The sequence below is a fragment of the Engystomops pustulosus genome, chromosome 6 (assembly GCF_040894005.1).
Source record: "Engystomops pustulosus chromosome 6, aEngPut4.maternal, whole genome shotgun sequence".
Lineage (NCBI taxonomy): Eukaryota > Metazoa > Chordata > Amphibia > Anura > Leptodactylidae > Engystomops > Engystomops pustulosus.
The window spans coordinates 153,882,759-153,905,617 of NC_092416.1; the positions used below are offsets into that span (position 1 = coordinate 153,882,759).

The 22,859-nt window shown below is 41.5% G+C and overlaps 2 protein-coding genes across 3 annotated transcripts; one reads left to right on the plus strand and one right to left on the minus strand.

Moving 5' to 3' along the window:
- Positions 1-75: 75 nt before the first annotated feature.
- On the minus strand, positions 76-5,124 carry ROMO1 (reactive oxygen species modulator 1). 2 transcript variants are annotated; one of them, XM_072111878.1, is made up of 3 exons: positions 4,989-5,124; positions 2,260-2,393; positions 76-324 (listed from the first exon to the last, which is right to left on the minus strand). In XM_072111878.1, the coding sequence occupies exons 2-3, from the start codon at positions 2,391-2,393 to the stop codon at positions 216-218; spliced, it is 243 nt and encodes an 80-aa protein (XP_071967979.1). In that variant the 5' UTR covers positions 4,989-5,124; the 3' UTR covers positions 76-215. The 2 variants fall into 2 exon arrangements, with proteins under 2 accessions (XP_071967979.1, XP_071967978.1); XM_072111877.1 differs by having other exon boundaries at positions 4,969-5,079.
- Positions 5,021-22,626, plus strand: NFS1 (NFS1 cysteine desulfurase). The gene is made up of 13 exons (XM_072111876.1): positions 5,021-5,237; positions 7,816-7,892; positions 9,326-9,442; positions 9,945-10,028; positions 10,125-10,277; positions 10,348-10,441; positions 13,031-13,165; positions 13,794-13,951; positions 14,395-14,500; positions 14,654-14,735; positions 15,909-15,992; positions 19,041-19,130; positions 20,710-22,626. Exons 1-13 carry the CDS (start codon positions 5,021-5,023, stop codon positions 20,771-20,773), a joined length of 1,461 nt encoding a protein of 486 aa, XP_071967977.1. The 3' UTR covers positions 20,774-22,626.
- The last annotated feature ends 233 nt before the right edge of the window (positions 22,627-22,859 follow it).

Consider the following 22,859-nt stretch of genomic DNA (forward strand, 5'->3'; position numbering starts at 1 on the left):
TATTTTCAGTCAATGTCAAAAGTGTCCAGATACACAAGACTGATGAGTCTAAGAGAAACATTTCATATGACAACATTAAATTAAACTTTTATTTGTCTCAATAATTACAAATGAAAAAAATTTTTTGTAGAAGTAAAAAGCTGAACCTGATGCAATAATACAGTTACAGACTCATTTTGTGAACTCATGAGAAAACATTTATTAAAGAGGGCATATCAACATCGAATTCCCATCCCAATGGCCATAAACGTTCCGAATGTGCCACCGCTTTGCATCATGGTCTTTCCAATGCCACCTATAAGCTCACGTCCTCTCATTCCGAATCTGTAAACAACAAGTATTATTCATTTACTACAGAAAAGGAAATATAATACAACATTTTGGGGTAGATTTCTCCTAAACAGGGAAATACTCCTAACAATTTTGATAATACAGCAGGGAACTACTGTTGTAAATTTGGTATCACCAAAGGACAGCTGGGTGCTAGCGAATGACAATCACGAGACTGCAAACAAGACCATAACGTTATTCCCATCTTAAGCCCCACTGGCTTAGCCACAAAATTTCACTGTAGATGTGTGGCTCCACTCCTATGACTGTTCTGACAGGACGGCACCTACAATGTCATGGGCAGTGGCGTAACTATAAGCTGATGGGCACCAGTGCAAAGTCTGTGCAAGGCCCCCCGACTATAATGTATGGTTTATAGCAGTGATGGCTTACCTATGGCACGGGTGCCAGAGGCGGCACTCGGAGCCCTTTCTGTGGGCACTCAGGCCATCACCAGAGATGACTCCAGGTATCTTCCTGCAGTCTAGGACAGCCCAGGACTTACTGTGCACACAGCTATTTTAAAGTGACAGCTGTACCTGGGACTATTTTCTGCTTTATTGGTGTCCTCAGGTGCTGGTATCAATGAAAACTGTGACAGAAAAGGGAGTATAAATCACTAATTACATTTCTGTGTTGGCACTTTGCGATAAATAAGCGGGTCTTTGTTGTAGTTTGGGCACTCGGCCTCTAGAAGGTTCGCCATCACTGGTTTATAGTAATAGTCTTCTCATATGGGAAAGTGACACCATAAGGGCCCCCTAAAACTCTTGGGCCCAGGTGCGATCGCAACCTTTGCACCCCCTCAATTTATGCTCCTGGTTATGGGGTTTCTTTGAAGTGTTTAACTAGGTTCACGCCACATGTGACAGAATAAAGAAATTTGATATGATACTATGGATATAAGTATGTTCTCTTAAAGGAGCACAAGAACATTTTAAAGAAGTTTGACACATGTTAACTAAGCTTCACTAAAATCTGGTACTCCGGTGAGATGGAATAGGTTGATGGTTGCATAGAAAGCATAGAACACTCTCTATATGAGCTAATGAAAGAGAGCTGTGCTTGTTTATTTTCTCATGTGCTTGTGCACATGGCGAGGAAATTAAGAGGAGTGCTAGCGCTCTTTCCACGGCCCTGTGCATGAGCCGACTGGCCGGGACATAAATAATAGAGCAGGTCCTATTCCTACTCCGGTTTGCATCCAGGGAACTCCTTTTCAAAAGTCAGATACACGCATGAGGCACTCACAAGTCAATGACACCTGGGATGTAAACAACGGTCCACAGCACAATGACACAGTCATTTCAATGGACACATGCACATGAATATGTTTTCTGCTGATGCGTGTGGAGGCTCACAGCCAGAATTTGTCGTAATCTGTGGCTTGGGTCTTTTCCCATAGAAGTCTATAGGAACGTGAAAAATATTGCTGTGCCATCCATATTTGTGGACCAGTTGAGGATCACAATCATTTCATCATTCAAGGGGTTGGAAAAAGCTCATCACAGTATTTGCCAGAATTAGCTGTTGTGGATCTGCAAAATTGAATGCACATGAATGACACAGGGAGCGTTTTAGTGGACATACGGTTGGGCATTGGATAACACAAACCTCCATTATTTGTGGTCCAAAATCAGGACATGTCCGGGTTGATGTAGCCTACGGATACAGTGTGTCATGTGGTTGAGGACTTCCCGGAAAAGTTTAACTAGCACCACCATTGACTCCTGTATTGCTGTATCACATAGTTTACATTGGGTTCATGACAAGCTAGCACCCCTTGTCCCTACAGGACCAACCCTTGGGCTTCCATAGATCTATACCATCATTAATCAGACATATTTTCCACTTGTTTGCAGGTAACTCAATGTAATATTTATTTTACTTGCACTTTGATCATGAGCTGAACATTATTTGTTTGCTTACCTTAAACATGAGAAAGTGCCAAACAATGCCCCTGCTGCCATGCCTACAGAGAAGCCCATCATGAAACCCATCTTCACCTTATCAAAACAGCTGGGCTGTGACTGCCCATAGGGCCCACCTACTGCAACTGGCATCTGGAAGAGAAAGCATGGAGAACTTTTATAACCTATGGTGCAAAGTGCAACGGTCTCTCTCAGTCGCCTCTTTTTCATGCCAGGAGGTTCCCTGGGCTGCATCATGCCCCAAACTGCCCTCTACTGAGGAGCACATAAAATTATCACTATGAAGAAACTCTGCAATAGATTATAGACTTTATTAGGCCCATAACATATACACATGGTGATAACAGTGTACAAGTCTCTCTAACCTTAAATTATTAAATGCATCATACCCTACCTGAAAGGGGGGCTAGTAGTTTAGTGGGGTGAAAGCTTGTGAAAGGTTAATTGTAAATGATAGTACGGTACACATGGCTGGCACACAAACAGGCATGTCTAAAATTAAATATGGTCTAATGCAGGTTGGCACGCAAAGAAGTTCTGGACATTAACATACCCACTTTAATATCAATGTACAGAGGCCAATGTAGATATGCAGAGGCAATTTGCTTAAAGGGGTATTCCCATTACAACAAATTAAGGTTATACAAAGAAAGTTATACAGTTTTCCAATACACTTTCTGTATCAATTCCTGACAGTTTCCTACATCTCTGCTTGCTGTCATTCTGTAGAAAGCTTCCAGTGGACAGAAATCTCACCATGGTCACACAGGTGCACAGGTGCTTGTTATATCCCACAGCTCCGATTACTCTGTGATACTAACGAGCTGTGCACCTGTGTGACCATGGTCAGATTTCTGTCCACTGGAAGTAAACTTAGATGCTTTCTATAGAATGACAGCAAGCAGAGATCTAGAAAATTGGGAGGAATTGATACAGTAAGTATTTTAGAAAATTGTATAACTTTCATAAAAAAACATTAACTTGCTGAAACTGGAATACCCCTTTAATGGTTGTTTTTCCAGTTTGGAGCCTGATATCTGTATCTCAAACTCCAGCAAGCTCATAGTGTTCCTATTCTGTTCATTTCCTGGACAATCCACAGGGATGGAATTTGATGGCAGGCAGGGACTGGTGTAAAATTGTACAAATGGTGAAACTGCCGGCCGGAGCCTCCAGCGCAGTAGAGGGGTTGGGGTAACATCACATGCTGATACATCCCCATTAGACAGTGTTCCCATGTTGACTTTGTGATGCAAAGGGTTTAATTGCATCAAGCACAGTAGGAAATGTTACTCCTGAGGGCGCGTTCACACGTTGCGCTTTCGTCGCGTTCATAACGCGACGCTAGCGCACAGTGGGCGGGGCTCGGGCCGATCGCATATGCGTTTCCCGGGAAACGCATGCGATTGATAACCCGATCGCATGCGTTTCTCTGGAAACGCATATGCGATCACCCCAAACTCCGCCCCCTGTGCGCTAGCGTCGCGTTATGAACGCGACGAAAGCGCAACGTGTGAACGCGCCCTGGAAGCAGATATGTGTAGACCTATACGCAACTGTTCGGTTACATGTGACCAAATGCAAGGTGGTAGATTTCCCAAAAATATGCCTAACCCCTATACAGCTTTGACCATTTTCCTAAACCTAACCCATGTGTTTTAAAACTTTAGTGTATTTGCGTATTACCTTCAGAGGCTTCTCATGATGTGGAGCACCTCTGGGAGCTCCAGGGGCCAAGTCTACTCCACACCTTTGCAGGGCTGCCAACTACACGTGCGGCTCGTGCAGAAGAGAAATAGGAGCTTGTACACATGTGCAGCGCTCCCCTCAGTGACGGGAGCCTCTGTGCAGGCTGTGTCTCCGCATTCACAGGTGGCAGCTCTGCAGAGGCTACTCAGGGTGTGGAGTAGCCAAAGGGTGATGCCACACGTGGAGTTTTTGGTCCGTTTTTAAAGCATGAGTTTTCAGCCAGTTTAAAAAGCATCAGTTTTTGACCATTTGGCTGCCTAGAACCTGTTTATCTGAATAGACAAAACAGGTTCAAAGCAGCCAAATGCCGTCCAGGCGCCATCCTTTTGAAGGCGCCGGCAGCGATTGACGGGATAACAGCGATCGGCGTTAGCTCTGATCACAGGTGTTACAGGTAAGTGTTTGCTGTGATATGCAGCAAAGACTTACTGGCTATGGAGATGGCTCAGCCCATGAGCCCCCTCCATGTACCCGCACCCTCCATGTACCCGCACCAGAAAGGGGTGCAACACAATTTCAAAGTTAAGTTCAAAGGTTGCGTTCGACACAATCCAAGCGTACACACTTCTTAAATAAGAAGCCGATTTAGCCATGAAGAATGTGAACAGTCCAACTAAAGTGCGGCACCAAGCCCTTAGTAAATGTGCCTCAGTGTTTGAGAATAACTTCTCCGGGCTGTAACTAAACGCAATGTGTGAACATGGCCTTACTCTTACAGCTCCATTAATGCCGTAAAAACACAAGCCAAAAAATGTCAGAAACTGTTTTCTATTTTCTGTAAATAGTTTTTGAACGACGTTTAGAAGGCACGGGTTAAAAATACAAAACTAAAAGTCGCCCTCGTCAGTAAGCGCTGGGTGCCCTCCATGGTTCGGGGGTTGGGGTACACTGTATCACATGTGCATTAGTAATGCTGGGGTGACGCCTGCACCCCCGTGTCCTGGCCCGGTGCTCTCACCTCTCCCGGTCGGCTCTCACCTCTGTGGTGTCGGGCGTGCTGGAGGCCGCAGATGACTGATGACGCCGCGGTGTCTCCTCCTCCCCGGAAGCCCCGGAGCCGCTCTCCTCCTCCTCCTCCCGGTGACGCCGCCCCCGGCCTCCGTTACACAACACGGCAGCGGCCTGTGCGTGGAGACATGCTGTGCAGAGCCGCACTCAGGAGCCTGCTGGCGGCGGGGAGCTGCAGGAAAGTCCCCGGGCTCAGGGCCAGCCATGCGGGGCAGACAGGTAACAGCGCTAGGCCTCAACCTGTGGATGTCATAGAAGACGTAACTACAAGCAGAGTGATGCCACCCGGACACAACCTGTACTACACTGGCATAAGAGTACCAGGTGTTACACAGAGTAACCTGGTACACTACTACATGGCATAGAGTAACCTGGTATACTACTACATGGCATAGAGTAACCTGGTACACTACTACATGGCATAGAGTAACCTGGTATACTACTACATGGCATAGAGTAACCTGGTACACTACTACATGGCATAGAGTAACCTGGTACACTACTACATGGCATAGAGTAACCTGGTACACTACTACATGGCATAGAGTAACCTGGTACACTACTACATGGCATAGAGTAACCTGGTACACTACTACATGGCATAGAGTAACCTGGTACACTACTACATGGCATAGAGTAACCTGGTACACTACTACATGGCATAGAGTAACCTGGTACACTACTACATGGCATAGAGTAACCTGGTACACTACTACATGGCATAGAGTAACCTGGTACACTACTACATGGCATAGAGTAACCTGGTACACTACTACATGGCATAGAGTAACCTGGTACACTACTACATGGCATAGAGTAACCTGGTACACTACTACATGGCATAGAGTAACCTGGTGTACTACTACATGGCATAGAGTAACCTGGTGTACTACTACATGGCATAGAGTAACCTGGTACACTACTACATGGCATAGAGTAACCTGGTACACTACTACATGGCATAGAGTAACCTGGTACACTACTACATGGCATAGAGTAACCTGGTACACTACTACATGGCATAGAGTAACCTGGTACACTACTACATGGCATAGAGTAACCTGGTACACTACTACATGGCATAGAGTAACCTGGTACACTACTACATGGCATAGAGTAACCTGGTACACTGCTACTACATTGGCACAGAGTAACCTGGTACACTACTACTACTACACTGGCATAGAGTAACCTGGTACACTACTACACTGGCATAGAGTAACCTGGTACACTACTACATGGCATAGAGTAACCTGGTACACTACTACATGGCATAGAGTAACCTGGTACACTACTACATGGCATAGAGTAACCTGGTACACTACTACATGGCATAGAGTAACCTGGTACACTACTACACTGGCATAGAGTAACCTGGTACACTACTACACTGGCATAGAGTAACCTGGTACACTACTACACTGGCATAGAGTAACCTGGTACACTACTACACTGGCATAGAGTAACCTGGTACACTACTACACTGGCATAGAGTAACCTGGTACACTACTACACTGGCATAGAGTAACCTGGTACACTACTACACTGGCATAGAGTAACCTGGTACACTACTACACTGGCATAGAGTAACCTGGTACACTACTACATGGCATAGAGTAACCTGGTACACTACTACATGGCATAGAGTAACCTGGTACACTACTACATGGCATAGAGTAACCTGGTACACTACTACATGGCATAGAGTAACCTGGTACACTACTACATGGCATAGAGTAACCTGGTACACTACTACATGGCATAGAGTAACCTGGTACACTACTACATGGCATAGAGTAACCTGGTACACTACTACATGGCATAGAGTAACCTGGTACACTACTACATGGCATAGAGTAACCTGGTACACTACTACATGGCATAGAGTAACCTGGTACACTACTACATGGCATAGAGTAACCTGGTACACTACTACATGGCATAGAGTAACCTGGTACACTACTACATGGCATAGAGTAACCTGGTACACTACTACACTGGCATAGAGTAACCTGGTACACTACTACACTGGCATAGAGTAACCTGGTACACTACTACACTGGCATAGAGTAACCTGGTACACTGCTACACTGGCATAGAGTAACCTGGTACACTGCTACACTGGCATAGCGTAACCAGGTATACTAGTGCATGGCATAGCGTAACCGGGTATGCTAGTGCATGGCATAGAGTAACCGGGTATACTAGTGCATGGCATAGCGTAACCGGGTATGCTAGTGCATGGCATAGAGTAACCGGGTATGCTAGTGCATGGCATAGAGTAACCGGGTATGCTAGTGCATGGCATAGAGTAACCGGGTATGCTAGTGCATGGCATAGAGTAACCGGGTATGCTAGTGCATGGCATAGAGTAACCGGGTATGCTAGTGCATGGCATAGAGTAACCGGGTATGCTAGTGCATGGCATAGAGTAACCGGGTATGCTAGTGCATGGCATAGAGTAACCGGGTATGCTAGTGCATGGCATAGAGTAACCGGGTATGCTAGTGCATGGCATAGAGTAACCGGGTATGCTAGTGCATGGCATAGAGTAACCGGGTATGCTAGTGCATGGCATAGAGTAACCAGGTATGCTAGTGCATGGCACTAGAATCCCTTTTTGCTAGATCTTTGTGGATTTTTACAGCAAACAAGTCTGCACATAACCCATAGCATGTGCATGTACCATAAGGGATGGTGTGTACCACACTGAGCTAACAGTTATGGACCGCATACGTTTACATATCCCCCTGTACTGATGCACCCTTATAATTGATCTATTATGTATGTCTTGCAGATTGGAATGATAAAAAGCATCAAGAGAAGACAGAACTTAGACCCCTGTATATGGATGTCCAAGCTACAAGTCCTCTGGTGAGTGGCATTAAAGGGTTTTTCTAGTTGTACTGCTGTGATGTTACTATTGTTGCCGTTTCCGCTGAGCCATTTGACCATGGACACTTCTGGGACAGCTGGTGGGGTCCACAAGAGACCAGAGGGGGCTCAAATAGGGAGCTAGTGGGTATTATTATTTTTTTTTCATGCCCTGTAAAGGTTTCTCTTGAAAGGGGTTGATAAACATAGCTGCTTTCCCCAAACCTCTCCTCTCCTGACTGATCTGTGCTGGTATTGCAGCTCAGCTCCATTCATCTTTATACAACTGAGTTGCGATACCGGCACAAACCATGGTCAGATGTGGCGCTGTTTTTAGAAGAAAGCAGCCATGTTTATCAACCTGCAGGCAACATTCCTAAAGATGATATTTCACCATCTTTAAGATCAGTTCTTTGCTCCCTTTTAAATTAATGGTTACACTGTATTTCCTCTCCAGTTCCCATTGTTCTACAGTAGTTGGTGTCATTAATAATAATAGTAGTAATAATTCTTTATTTATATAGAGCACACAGATTACGCAGAACTGCACAGATACTGTCAAATTACTCCCTGTCCCTATGTGGCTCACAATCTAATCAACCTACCAGTATGTTTTGGAGTGTGGGGGGAAACCAGAGTACCTGGAGGAAACCCACACATTCTATTCAACCCTCTTCTGTCAGACTGTCTGCTCCATCCCAGGATCACAGTATACTGAGTATAGGATCTGACAGTATGGAGCCTAATTTGTATAGTTACATTATTATTTTATAAGTCCCCGCTTTTTATTTGGATCATTGGGATGAAAAGAGGACACAGAAGGGCAGTGAGCCCCATTGTCTAAGCCGTTGTCTCTGCCAGGACAGTAGTGAGAGACTGCATAGAGAGCTTGCATCTAGATTACATGGACATATCAGAGACGTGTGATTATTCCAGGACTTGTTGCAAAACACTGCACGTGACTAGGGAACAGGGAATATGTCACTTATGGATGAAAACAAAGTAGGGACAAAAACCAATTCCTACCAATAGGAGCATGAGCCATTAAAAGCAGCAATAATGGGCAGTTCAGTTTAGAAAGCAAGTGTAGAGGACACAGACTTGGGTATTGGACTTACCAGATGTGGGATTATAGATAATAAAAGAGACGGAGAGAGAAATGATGAAGATGACAACCTAAGGTAGTACAGACAGGTATTATGTACTGTGGATTACAATTGAATTAAATTTAGCCTGCTGAATTACTCTACAGAGTTGCTACATGTTATCTGATTAAAACCTATGATAGTCTGCAGTGTAAGACTTGCATTATATATTTTGTAATACTGTATGTTGTTTATTTATCAACCTGAGCCACTGAGCACATGGGGGTGTGATATTACAGTTTTTAAGTGGATGCGAGCACAAGCAATGAATGTTTCTAACTGTTCTAGGATCCTAGAGTATTAGACCGTATGTTGCCTTATCTGGTGAACTATTATGGAAACCCTCACTCAAGAACTCACGCGTATGGCTGGGAGAGCGAGAAGGCAATGGAAAAAGCAAGAGAGGTAACTACTATAGCCAGAATTATTGTTATATTTTGCTGTATCTAGATTCTAACAATCATTTAAGATAAACCAGCTGAGGATTTACAGAAATGAATGCCCAACCTACCTATTACCTGCCATATTTGATGATGGTTTCTGTTCTTCACCTTCCCTATCACTAGGTTATCATTAAGTTTAGTTGTAACTTGATGGAAGCTGGTGGGATTCCTTGTATACTCAGCTGCATTGTTTCTGGAGTCACACGGGTTGTCATTTTTAGGAGTGATATATTATACTTTGCGTAAGGTGTTTGGTCCTTTAAAGTTGAATTGAATGACAATGTGGATCAAAAAAAGGTAGTGCACCTCTGCATTAGATGGTGCATCAGTCGGGCTCATATTGGCTGCTTCAGTGATCATCAATAAGATGTGTATGATCAGGCTTGGATTGACAAAATATTTTATATGTGTCTTGTATTTGTTTTTACGGTAGTGATTTATTGAATTTTTTTTTTCTACCTTAGCAAGTAGCCTCCTTGATTGGAGCAGATCCCAAAGAGATTATATTCACAAGTGGTGCAACAGAATCTAACAACATTGCTCTCAAGGTAACCCTTATGTTAAGCAATCCAAAGTTTTTGAATATAATACAAAAATATGTGGTAGTAATTTCTTTTTTTTTTTTAATTCTTTCTGACCTGAAGGGCGTTGCCAGATTCTACAAATCTCGCAAAAAACACATTATCACCACTCAGACTGAACACAAGTGTGTCCTGGATTCGTGCCGCTCATTGGAAGCTGAAGGATTCCAAGTCACTTACCTTCCTGTCCAGAAGAATGGTCTGTTGGATTTACAGGTGATTATTTCACTTTGGACGGCATTTCTCGTACATGTCACATTGTAGTAATCTCAGTTGCTTCATTTAGGTTCTGGAAGAAGCCATACGGCCGGATACAAGTCTGGTGTCTGTCATGGCTGTGAACAATGAAATAGGAGTGAAGCAACCAATAGCTGAAATAGGTAAGTTTTAGGTTTTCTATTTTGGTGATTAGAAAAAATTTGCTATGTATGGAGCTTCATTCCATATGGAGTCTCCATTCATCTTTTTCAATAATTCGCTTGATCATGCACACAGTGACACAGTATTTGGCTGAGGCAAGTTTCTCTTGAGGCAAGAGCTATTCCTTCTGATTTCCCCATACGCATGCACAATGCATAACAGCGTTAGAGTATAATGTAATCTGACCGATGGTGGTAGTCTTTTGTCCAGTTAGAACAATAATATGGGGCATCTTAAATTTTATGTGAACCAGGAGGTCTTCTAAGCATTAAATCAGGGGTCAGAAACCTTTTTGGCTGAGAGAGCCATGAACGCCACATATTTTAAAATGTTATTCCGTAAGAGCCGTACCATATACAGATGCCAGGAGATAGGTAGTCCCAGTGTTACGGGTGCTCCTGCGATCTAGGTCTCGGATCGCAGGCACACGCGTGCACCTTTCTGGCTCCCCGTTCCAAGCTCACTCAACTTGCCAGCTCCCGTCCTGGCTGGCCAGCACGCGCCGGCACTCATGAATTTAAAGGGCCAGTGCGCTGCTGCTCTGTGCTGCCCACTTCCCGGGTTCCTATAAAGACCGGCGGCTCCCAGCATTCCCCATCGGATCTTAGTGCTTTATGCCTATGAGGACGCTTTCCACAGTGTTTCCTTCCCAAGTGTTAACCTCCCATTGTGACCCCAGACCTGTTCCTGTTTCTGCTCCTCCGCTGCCAACCATGATCTCTTGCTCTGTCCCCGACCGCGCATCATTGCTGCCTGCCTTGATGGTCTGCCTGTTCCTGACTACGAGACTGCCTGGTGATCCTGTACCTTGACCTTGGAAGCACCGTAGGCAAGTAGCACCTGTGGAATTCCCTGGTTGTACCACTCTGTAGACTGGTGGGCTCTGGTGAAGACTGGGTGCCAGTTAGATTCTGGTCCCAGGTGTCTGCTTACATCATTGTCCGCGGTGGTCCAGGGGGTTCCCTATTCCAAATCCTGACACCCACCACATGCCTCCCAGTAGATGGGTAGCTATAGCACATACTCCCAGTAAATAGGAAGCCACAGCACATGCCCCCCAGTATATAGGTAGCCACAGCACATGGCTTAGACGATGCCTGGGTCGTAACATCACTGCCTGTGTCCAGTGATCAGTCTAAGAGAGACACAGCATCCATCACTATTTATTAAAGATCTGTTTGAGAGCCAGATGCAGCCAACAAAAGAGCCATATCTGGCTCCTGGCCTTTGGTGGATGTATATACGACGTATATATGGCGGTCGTACAGTATATACATCCACCAATAGTCATGTAAATTCTCCCTTAGAGTATGTCATGTGAGTGAGAATGATTGCATAATCACGTGCCATATTTTTCTTTGCTGAAATGACATTGAAGATTTTCACTGGTGCCAACAGACATTGGCAACAGTGTAATATAACACAATGCCATGTCAATGTGCCAAATCTTTTAAACGGATGTTTTTTGTTTTGTAATTTCTTTTTCAACTTAATATATTTTGTTTTCAAAACCCAAAAACAAAATATCTGCATTTAGTAGCGGCACACAGGCCCCAAAGTAATAAGCCATAAGTTGTAAGTAATAGGAGATTCACAGCAATATAACTAAACCATATAATGCAACTGTAAACCTCTCACAGGTGCCAACTCGTAGCTAGTCCCGTGTGGTCTGTTCCCATCAAGTGGTAGCCCTAGTATTAGGGATATGTAGCCAGCCTAAAGTACCAGCTGTGACTGCAGTAAGAGTTGAGGAAAGGACGCACCAACAGATGTTTTGTCTATATAGCCTGGATCTGATTTTGGAAATGGGCAAGATTTATCAATGCACTTTCTCTGTACAATTTAAAGCAAATCTACCATCAAAATCCAGAATGATAAGCTAGGGGCACTTACTCATAGATTTAGACACTATGACTGTGGTAATGTTCCTATATTGGTTATCAATGTGATCTGGCTTTACAGGTTGTTATACTGTCTCATTTTTCTGCTTCCTCAGCACTTCGTGCTGTAATCTCCGTTCTGAGGAAGCAGAGGTGGGGTGAGACAGTGTAACAGCCCGTAAAGCCAGGTCACAGACAAGCTAGGGAAACCCCTCAGACTCATTAGAATAATTGTAAAAGTTGGTTTTAGAAGGAAGGAAGCCATAGATAACAAATAAAAAAAGTATTGCCACAGTGACAGTACCTGGGTCTATGAGTGTTCCTGGTTTATCCATGCTTCATTTTGATAGTAAATTTCCATTAAACCATTAAAAAGGTTATTCTTTTGTGTCATAATTGTTTTTTTTTTTTGTTTTTATATGAAAATAAACCCCTTTCACCTCTTTTTGGCATCCAATAATTTTCCTGATCACGGGAAGCTTTTCGGCTTGTACTGTAGGAGTTTATTTCCTAGGATGCACTTATACATAATATACTTGGAAGGCAATGAAGGTAAAAGTAGTGGTGTCAGAAACTGCTTTATAGCCTTTCTTGACCTGAAATTGTATTTTATTGCAGTAATAAATTATGTAAAACTGAAATGTGAGTCTTTATTATTTCTTTCATCAGGTCATCTTTGCAGCTCCAGAAAAGTCTTCTTTCACACAGACGCTGCACAGGCTGTAGGCAAGATGCCACTGAATGTGAACCAGATGAAGATTGACCTAATGAGTATAAGTGCACATAAGATCTATGGTCCTAAAGGTATGTCCCATCTCATGTTATCACTGGCAACTCCTTTCCCTCAACACTCAACATTATTACATTTTGATCCTTAAATATTCAGAAAAGAAAATGAGCATAGAGGTTATGGAAGAGAGCCTGGCATATGAGACCACTTTTCCAATCACAGCGACCATGAAGAGATAGATGTAGGTTTCACCTATGGGCGTGTCTCATCACACATTTAGAGAGTTCCTGTGGATTTGACTTAAAGGAAATCTACCACCAGGATAAAGGATTATAAACCAAGTACACTGACATACTGGTGTAGGCCCCCTCTGACAGGATCTACTTTTCTTTAAGCATTTTATGCCCTTCTTTTTAAGAATAAAAGGTTTTAAAAATTATGTAAATGAGCCTGAGGGTCTCCAGCACCTATTAAACCCATCAGCCTCATTTGCATAATTTTAAAATCCTTTTTCTGTAACATCCAGAAGCTAGAAGAGCAGATCCTGCCAGAGTGGGCACACACCAGTATGTCAGTGTTCTTGGTTTACAATCCTTCATCCTGGTGGTAGATGCCCTTTTGAGTATTTTGAGATCACTATATATAATCATAATGTACCTTTTCATTTACATTGAGGATTGACATTTCTCTTTGACATTTTAGGCATTGGGGCCATTTATGTTCGTCGGAGACCTAGAGTAAGACTGGAGCCCCTGATAAGTGGTGGAGGTCAGGAGAGGGGTCTGAGATCTGGGACTGTGCCAGCTCCACTTACCGTTGGGTTTGGTGCAGCCTGTGAAGTAGCTGAACAGGAGCTAGAGGTAAATCAGCCGAGTGTGTATATGCATGTGTATATATGTATGTGTGTATTGATGCATATAATATTTATATATACAGCATATGATAAGTCATTAACACTCTTTGGTGGAAATTTACTTAGCTGAATTCTTGTCTCTGTTTGGGCTAGAAAATTTGCAAACCTCTGTACACCTGAGACACTTGTTGTATCTGACTTGGAAGGATACACAAATTCAGTTTCCTATTAATAATTTGTCATTATTCAGTTAAGAATTTTACTAATTTAAACATTTTTTATTAAAAAAAACTGCTGTTGTCTAATCTACATTTAAACCGTGTTTTATTGGTGCCCTGTTTATACTTACAAGTATAAATATCTGGCTGCCATAAGAAATTACTAATCATGTTTATTTTGGCATTTGTTGGATTTTTATCGTTCTCATTGTGTTACTCTCTAATCCGTCAGTACGATCACAAGAGAATCAGCTACCTGTCTCATAAACTGGTTACAAACATAATGAAGAACGTCCCAGAGGTTGTGCTAAATGGAGACCCTGAGCAACGATATCCAGGTAAGTGGGATGTCATGTAAATGCTTTGTGTTTGCATATATTTATCCTAATATAAGGCTTTGCAATTTTATGTAAGCAGTTTCCACCATAATAGTTTACAATGATAGACTTCTATTGGCAAAGGTCTTTAACTAATATAGAATTCGTCTTCAGGTTGTATCAACCTGTCTTTTGCCTATGTGGAGGGTGAAAGTTTGCTGATGGCTTTGAAAGATGTTGCACTTTCATCGGGAAGGTAGGAAACAACTTATTTTTCTGTTTGGTTTTTTTTTTTTTTCTTCTGTGTATAACTGTGCTTTTAGCAAGGCCATGAAATAGACCACATATAGCTGGGTTCGGGCAGGGCTCCTGGTATCCGTGATATATGATGCAAGGAGTCCCTGCTAACACGACTAATAGCAGCATTGGAAAATAATGATTACAGCATACATGGTGACAAGCATTATGTCGCTGCTATACTTTATGGAAGTAGAATTTGTTTAAATCTGTATTATTTTATACTCGGTAGGTTCTAGTGGTTTTCCCTATTAGATAAATAGTCCTGATTGTAGTTATGCAAGTTCCTTACTGTGTGTAGTATACGACAAGGTCATTTTTAATTAAATAATAATTAATACCAACTGATTAGTCTAGTAACATTTGTATGTATAAATATATAAAGCTGGTATTTCCAATATAAGGCTACATTCACATGAACGTGTGCCCACCCTGCCATAGCACAGCCATTGCTCACCCCCCGGCCCCTCTCCATAGCGGTACATGGCACCTGAATACAGGGAAAGATAGGACATGTCCAATCTTTTCCTCGGGTACGGAGTGGTACGGTGCATGTGCACATTCCACTCCGTGTGCCCATTGCCCGCCAATGGGGGACGTATATACGGCCGCATGCTTGCATCCGTATATACGTCCCCCAACTGTCATGTAAATGTAGCCTAAAGCAGAGAAAATAGAGAGTTTCAAATCTAAAGACTACTTTTGATTCATATATAAAATGCATAGTAAGTTCATGAAAAACAACAATTCATCCAGGATTAGGGAATCATGTATTGGCTATAGTGGGGTTGGGTGCTCTTGGTACCAGTAAGCTAAAAATAAAATGCACTAAATGAAAAGGAAGATTTGACGCTAATTGTGCAATCTGTAGTTATGATTTTATTAAAGAAATGTGTGGCCATGTAACTTCCATACCGTAGTAACTGCTGAAGAAAGGACACTAGTATTATCATTATTATTAGCTGTCAGATGACAACATTTGATCAGTTAATCTGTATTTTTGCTGTAGAGACATCTGGCAATTGGTGATCACGGGTGGGGTGGGGGGGGGGGCCTGGTTTGTGTGAAAATAAATATTTCTGTCCAGATACCATTTCATATATACAAAAGTGTCTTGTCTATTGATCTGCAGTGCTTGTACATCTGCATCATTGGAACCTTCATATGTATTGAGAGCCATTGGAGCAGATGAAGATTTGGCTCACTCCTCCATCAGGTTGGATTTTTTTTGTACTTTCGTAATATTTTTAGAAATCTTCTGTATTCAGTCCACCTGAGTGGGATCAAAACACAATGGGGCAGATTTACTTACCCGGTCCATTCGCGATCCAGCGGCGCGTTCTCTGCCCTGGATTCGGGTCCGGACGGGATTTATTAAGGTAGTTCCTCCGCCGTCCACCAGGTGGCGCTGCTGCGCTGAAAAGCATGGGAACGCGCTGGAGTTCACCGGCTCGGGCTGAGTGAAGGTAAGTGCAAGCTCCGCAACAGATTTTTTGTTTTAAATGCGGCGGTTTTTCCGGATCCGTCGGGTTTTCATTCGGCCACGCCCCCCTGATTTCCGTCACGTGCATGCCAGCGCCGATACGCCACAATCCGATCGCGTGCGCCAAAATCCCGGCGCAAAACGGAAATATTCGGGTAACACGTCGGGAAAACGCGAATCTGGCCCTTAGTAAATGACCCCCATAATGTATGCTTTTTGCCACGGATTTTGTTGTGGAACACGTTTCACCTATAGCAACAATGACCACATTAACCTCTTAAGAACGCAGCTATTTTGCAGCCTAAGGCTCAGCCCCATTTTTTTGGATTCTGACTTGTGTCACTTTGTATGGTTATAACTTTTGAACACTTACTTATCAAAGCGATTCTGAGATTGTTTTTTTTCCCCACATGTTGTACTTCATTTTAGTGGTAAATTTTGGCGGCTAAATTTTTTACGTTTATTTACAAAAAAACCCTGAAAAATGATTAATTTTTTGAAAAATTTGAAATCATTGCGTCTTCAGGCAGATAGATTTACCACCTAAGTAAGTTGCTGAATAACATTTCCCATGTCTACTTTACATTTTTTTTTTAAATGTCTGGGTAACTTATTTTGATGTCGTGCGGCTGTGATATCGGTTTTGTGTATTTTCAGAATTGACTATTTTGGGGTTAAATACTGCTTAGAATTAACTGTTAAATATTTAGCATTAAAAGCACCCTACATAATCAACCCATTTTCAAATCTGAACCCCTCAAACTATCAGAAACAACTTTTAGAAAGATTGTCAAGATAAGATCTTCAAAGTAATTGAATCAAAATGGAGGTGAAATTTAGAATGGTCAAATTTTGTCAGTTATACGTTCATTTAGCCCTAGAAGCCACATTTCAAAAAGATAAAAAGAGAAAACCCATCTTAAAATGTGTTATGCAACTTCTCCCGAGTACAGAGACTTTTTTTTTTGCTGTTAACCATATAGCCTAATAATCATGTTATCTTTATTCCATGGGTTGATACGATTACAGGGATACCAGACTTGAATATTTTTTTCTTATGTTTTACTAAATTTGCCAAATAAAAAATAATTTTCTTTTTTCGGCGTTCATCGTACAGGTTAAATAATTTATTTAAATTTTATTCTACGGGTAGTTACGGTTACATCCTCCGGGAGCACCAATCCGTCACCATGACAGCCTCGAGTCTTCCGAAGACCCGAGGCTGTCTCGTTTTAAGCCTGATAGCACATTGTAATGAATGAGGAGGAAAATCCCCATATACTGCCATACTGTAGTATGGCAGTATATGATAGGATCGATCAGACAACCTAGGGTTAAAGTAGTCTAGGGAGTCTGAAAAATAGTACAAGTAAAAATTTAAAAAAAAGTGGAAAAAAAATTTATAATAAAAAAACCCTAAAAATTATAATCACCCCCCTTTCCCTAGAACTGATAGAAGTATAAATAAACAGTGAAAATCACTAACACATTATGTATCACCGCGTCCGAAAATGCCCGATCTGTCAAAATATAATAACGTTTTTTCCTTGCATTTAACCCCATAATGGAAAATGGCGCCTAAAGTCGAAAATGGCACTTTTTTGCCATTGTGAAAAATATTAAAAAAAATCTATAAAAAAAGTTGTACAGTCCTAAAATTGGTAGCATTGAAAACTTCATCAGAAGTCGCAAAAAATGACACCACCCACAGCTCTGTACACTGAAGTAGGAAAAATTTATAAGCATCAGAAGCTAGCAAAATCAAATATTTCTACACAAGTTTTTAATTTTTGTAAATATATGAAAACATAAAACCTATACAAATTTGGTATTCCCTGTGATCGCACCGACCCAAAGAATAAAGTAGACATGTGATTTGGAGCGCACAAGAAAATGGCACAAATACGGTTTTCACCATTTTCACTGCATTTGGAATTTTTTCCCGCTTCCCAGTACACGGAATGGAATAATAAATACCATCACTATGAAGTGCAATTTGTTACGCAGAAAACAAGATGTCACACAGCTCTGTATCTGTAAAAATAAAAAAAGCTTGATTGTGGGGAGTGAAAAATGGAAATAAAACAAAAAAGGGCGAGGTCCTTAAAAGGTTAAAACGGTTTAATAAAGTTGTAGCCTGTAAAATGTGACAATGCAAATCTGCTCTGAATGGCACAGATGCAATTTCATCTCCATCATGTTTATCCCCTGTGAAACAAACTTCTTAAAGTTGTTTTTTCATACATTGCGGAGTTTCTATAATGAGGTAATTTACAGGGTTTTACTATTATATTGTCCTCTCAAAGTCACTTGAAAGTTGAACAGGTGCCTGTAAATATAGGTTTTTGTCAATTTTCATAAAAATGTGAAAAATTACACCCACAATTCCATGCCCCATAACATCCTAGAAAAATTACAGGATGTATTAAAAAATTATACCAGCATAAAGCAGACATATGGGAATGGGAATCTGTGTGAAATGCAAAGAATTTTTGCCAAATTTCCATTTTTTTTTTCTTAATTAAAAGCAAAAGATATCCACATTTTCCAACTAATTTGAAGTACAATGTGTATGAGAAAACAGTCTCAAAAATATCTGGATATGTTAAAGCATTAAAATGTTATAACCACTTGTAGTGACACGGCAGATTTTTAAAAATCGGGCTTGGTCTTTTTTTTGGGTTTTTAGTCTCTAAGGGCTTAAGCAAGTTGACACTATAAATAAAATGTAGTATATTAACTAGTTTTTCACAGCTTTTTTACATTTTATTTTTCCCTAAGATTTGGAATTGGTCGCTTTACGACAGAAGAGGAGGTTGATTATACTGTTAAGAAATGCATCCAAGAGGTGAAAAGGCTCAGAGAAATGAGGTACAATCACTGTGATCAGGTCTTGTATTCTCTATTCCGCTTTATTCTATGTACATTCATATTCACAGGAACCCAAGAAAATCTATATACGTTGTATTGGAGTTTGTGGGGTAAAAGGCAAATACCCCCACTCCCCCGCCCCCACGCTCATGGCGTTCTATTTCCAGTAACAATTTTTAGAATCTGCAACAAGTTTCTGAATGCTGAGAATTCAAATGCTGATCATGCATTTTTATGAACACTGCCCCACAAGATTAAAAGGAGGGGTGATCACATATGTGCCCTACCACTTCCTACACTATAAGGATTTTAGGGTATAGTTGTTTCCTTTGTGGAAAAACCTGTAAGGATAAGTAGTCCTCAGTGTCCTTGCAGGCTTGGATAAAGGTGTCCTCCTAATTTACTGTCTGAATCAGGATAAAGGAAGGGCTTGAATAAACTCTCTCTTCTACAAAAATACACAGAAGAGGAAGTTAGCCAAATTTTTGGATGGAACACGTCGACTACCTTTGGCGTGTGCGGACCTCCTGACTCTCCCTTAGGCTGCGTTCACACAATGCATTTTGTTTGCATTTTCAAACAGCTGAACAGGAGACTTGCCTAATTACGTTGTTGTCAACATTGCATTTACAAAACACAAGCGTTAACATGGTGTTAACACATGTTAAAGAGGACCTGTTACCCTTTCAAAACAGTACTAGGAGCTATTTACTGTAGTGCTAGTGCTACAACAGTTCCAGCAGTGTTATGCTGCTAGCGTTATCGGGAAACCTGCCGCGATGTATGCTAGAAACGGAGGACAGCTCTCAAAGTGGTCCAACGTATTCATGAGGGGGCGGTCTGAGGCGCTGCCTCTTCTCCGGACCGCCCCGCCCACTCCATAGGCCGGCAGTGACTGCCGAGCGCCATGCGGTAGTCACCGCCCCTAATGCTACCCCCTCATGAATACGCCGGACCACTTTGAGAGTGGTCCGGCGTTTCTAGTGTACATCGCGGCAGTGTCTGCTAGCGTTATCGGAGGTTGATGATAACATTAGCAGTGTAACATTGCTGGGACTGTTGTAGCAGTAGGAGCTGCTAACTTTAGTAAGCAGCTCCTAGTGCACTTTTTAAGGGTGACGGGTCCTCTTTAACAACTTGTTAATAAACATATGCATTAACAAAACATTAATGCATGTGTTTTGTGAATGCAATGTTGACAACAATGTAATTGGGCAAATCTCCTCTTCAGCTGTTTGAAAACACATGCATTATACGCAAGCAAAATGCAACGTGTGAGCACAGCCTTACAGTTGATGTGAGTGAGGTAAAGAAGGCTCGGCATGTTGAAGTACAACATAGGCCAATAGCAGTGGCCTTTTGTTTTCTCCTCACTGAAACACGTGCACCCTTGACCAAACAAAGTGTGGATGTGTATGGTGAAGTTGAGAGGAATAGCTGTTCAGGTGACGGCTTTTGAAGTTGAATTGCAGAATATATATTATGATTTTTGTGATAGTTTGTGTACATTCCTTGTGTCATTTGATTCTGCAAGTGACCTCTGTTACATGATTTTCCATGCTGCTTTTGTATTTTACAGTCCCCTGTGGGAAATGGTACAAGATGGGATCGACCTGAAGAGCATACAGTGGACGCAGCACTAATCCTCCTAATAGAGAAGAGCTCGAATGGCTTCTGTTACACTGGGATACCCTTATGGCTGCCAACTCCTACTAAAGCAACAGCGTCAGTCTAACGCCTGTGTGATCTCACCCCTGGTTATTGGTTTTTCTTTCTCTGTTTTATGTCAAAGTGAAATATTAACAGTTACATTAAGATCCCATATGAGTTTTATCTGCTGCAGAATTAACACAGACACAATGGAGGGGGGAATCGCTTATTCCAGTTTGAGCAACTCCAGTATTTAAGTTTTTTAATAACAATACCACATTGCCCTTTGGTGTAGAGTGAAGCATCTTATTTCTATCATCTTTTTGCTGCTTTGGAATTCTAAGCCATATTCGTAGTAAAAACTCCTGTCAGGAAATTGAGACGGTACATACATTCAAGTAAGGAAGTCACTAAGTATTATGTGGACTGTAGTATACCGTATTTCATTCTAATTCATAATTTTTACGAAAAAGGGAAAAAAAATTCTAAATTTTGAATACTGACCACTCTATTTACTTTATTTGATTAATTCAATGTTTTTTAGGTATCATTCTGGGATCTAAGGTTTAGTATTTGTTGTAGCTTGATTTCCCAGGACAATACTTTTCCAAGTATTTTTGCATTCCTCTTGCATTGTTATTTTTTCCTATGGAGATGATCTTATGATCTACTGTGCACTTAAAGCAATGTTGAGATTGTTGATCCCATGTTTGAATGTTGAAGCCTGTACAGTCCAGCTCTTTGTAAAGGGGTTTTTCCACCTAAAATATTTAGAAGTTTTAGTAGTTTTTTCCCAAGTTTATGATTTTTTGGGTTGAATGGGGAATATACCTACTTCTTGGGTGGAATGGGGGTCTGGTGATCCATTTTGTGGATTGTGGCCGCTCTGGCATGGCTGTTCCGAGAAGGATATGGGTCCTGCACCTATAATCTCTTTCTAACATGTCCGGTGGATATATAATCTATAGTTTACAAGTAGATAATATCTATTGGGCTTGTCTAATTTAATTTGGAGTCATCCCCTTAGAAAGTGACTATCAATATAATGTTTGACCAGTACTTCAGTGATATCTGGGACCCACCATTGCGTGATGGCCAGAGGCTTCAGTTCTGGGACACTTCTACCCCCTTGTGATTCATAAATTTATACCATATCTAATGCGTAGGGGACAACTCGATATTACTCATTATTGTTAAAAAAGCAAAATGTATTGCTACCTTGATCACAAATAATGAGAGCGAATGTATATGGCAACTTGTTTATTATATTAAGTCTGCATTCAATCCTGTTACTTGTGATAAAGGCCACACTTCACCCCTTTTATTATGATGAAAGTTACTGGTAGTCCTAGTCTTTTAGTATATGTATATTTTATATATATATATAATATATATAATATATATATATATATTCTCTTCTGCAGCAGATAAAACCTATGGTCAACGTCCACGCGCTCCATATTACATTCACTAAACGCACAAGGACGCACCGCCGCTGTGTGCTCCATTCTTATTGTGTAATGTGGTAATGCGTGTGTGTTTCTAGGTAAGACGCCTTGATTTTCTCTCATATTCCAAGCTTGTGATTCCTGTTAGATTATTACTCAAACGTTTGCAGTTCCTGCAAGAACTCTCTGATATACAATTTTACTATATGCACCATATCCCTTACTTTTTGCCTTATTTTTGCTCAGGTTTGTAAAAATGTCAGGCTAATGTACAGTACCATTAAAGATTGTCACTTTTGATGACTTTAAATCAATACGTTTTCTGAGATTTGTATTTATATGTTATGCTTCTGTGTAGATGGATGGAAGAGCAAGCTAATAAAATATCATAAATGTTATTTTTACATGTTTTATGTTTATGTTCAACCTTGTTAAATAAATCCCCATGTAAAATATGGTTGTCTGACATGAAGAACACCAGGCTTCAATGATCACAGGGGGATAACATTCATATCAGTGGGGGCGTTGCATTGGGACCCCCACTAATCCAAAATGGATCGCATTACCCAGGTTTGAATATATGACCGTTCCAGCATGTATACTGTCGCTGCATTCACTATGGGGTTGCCTG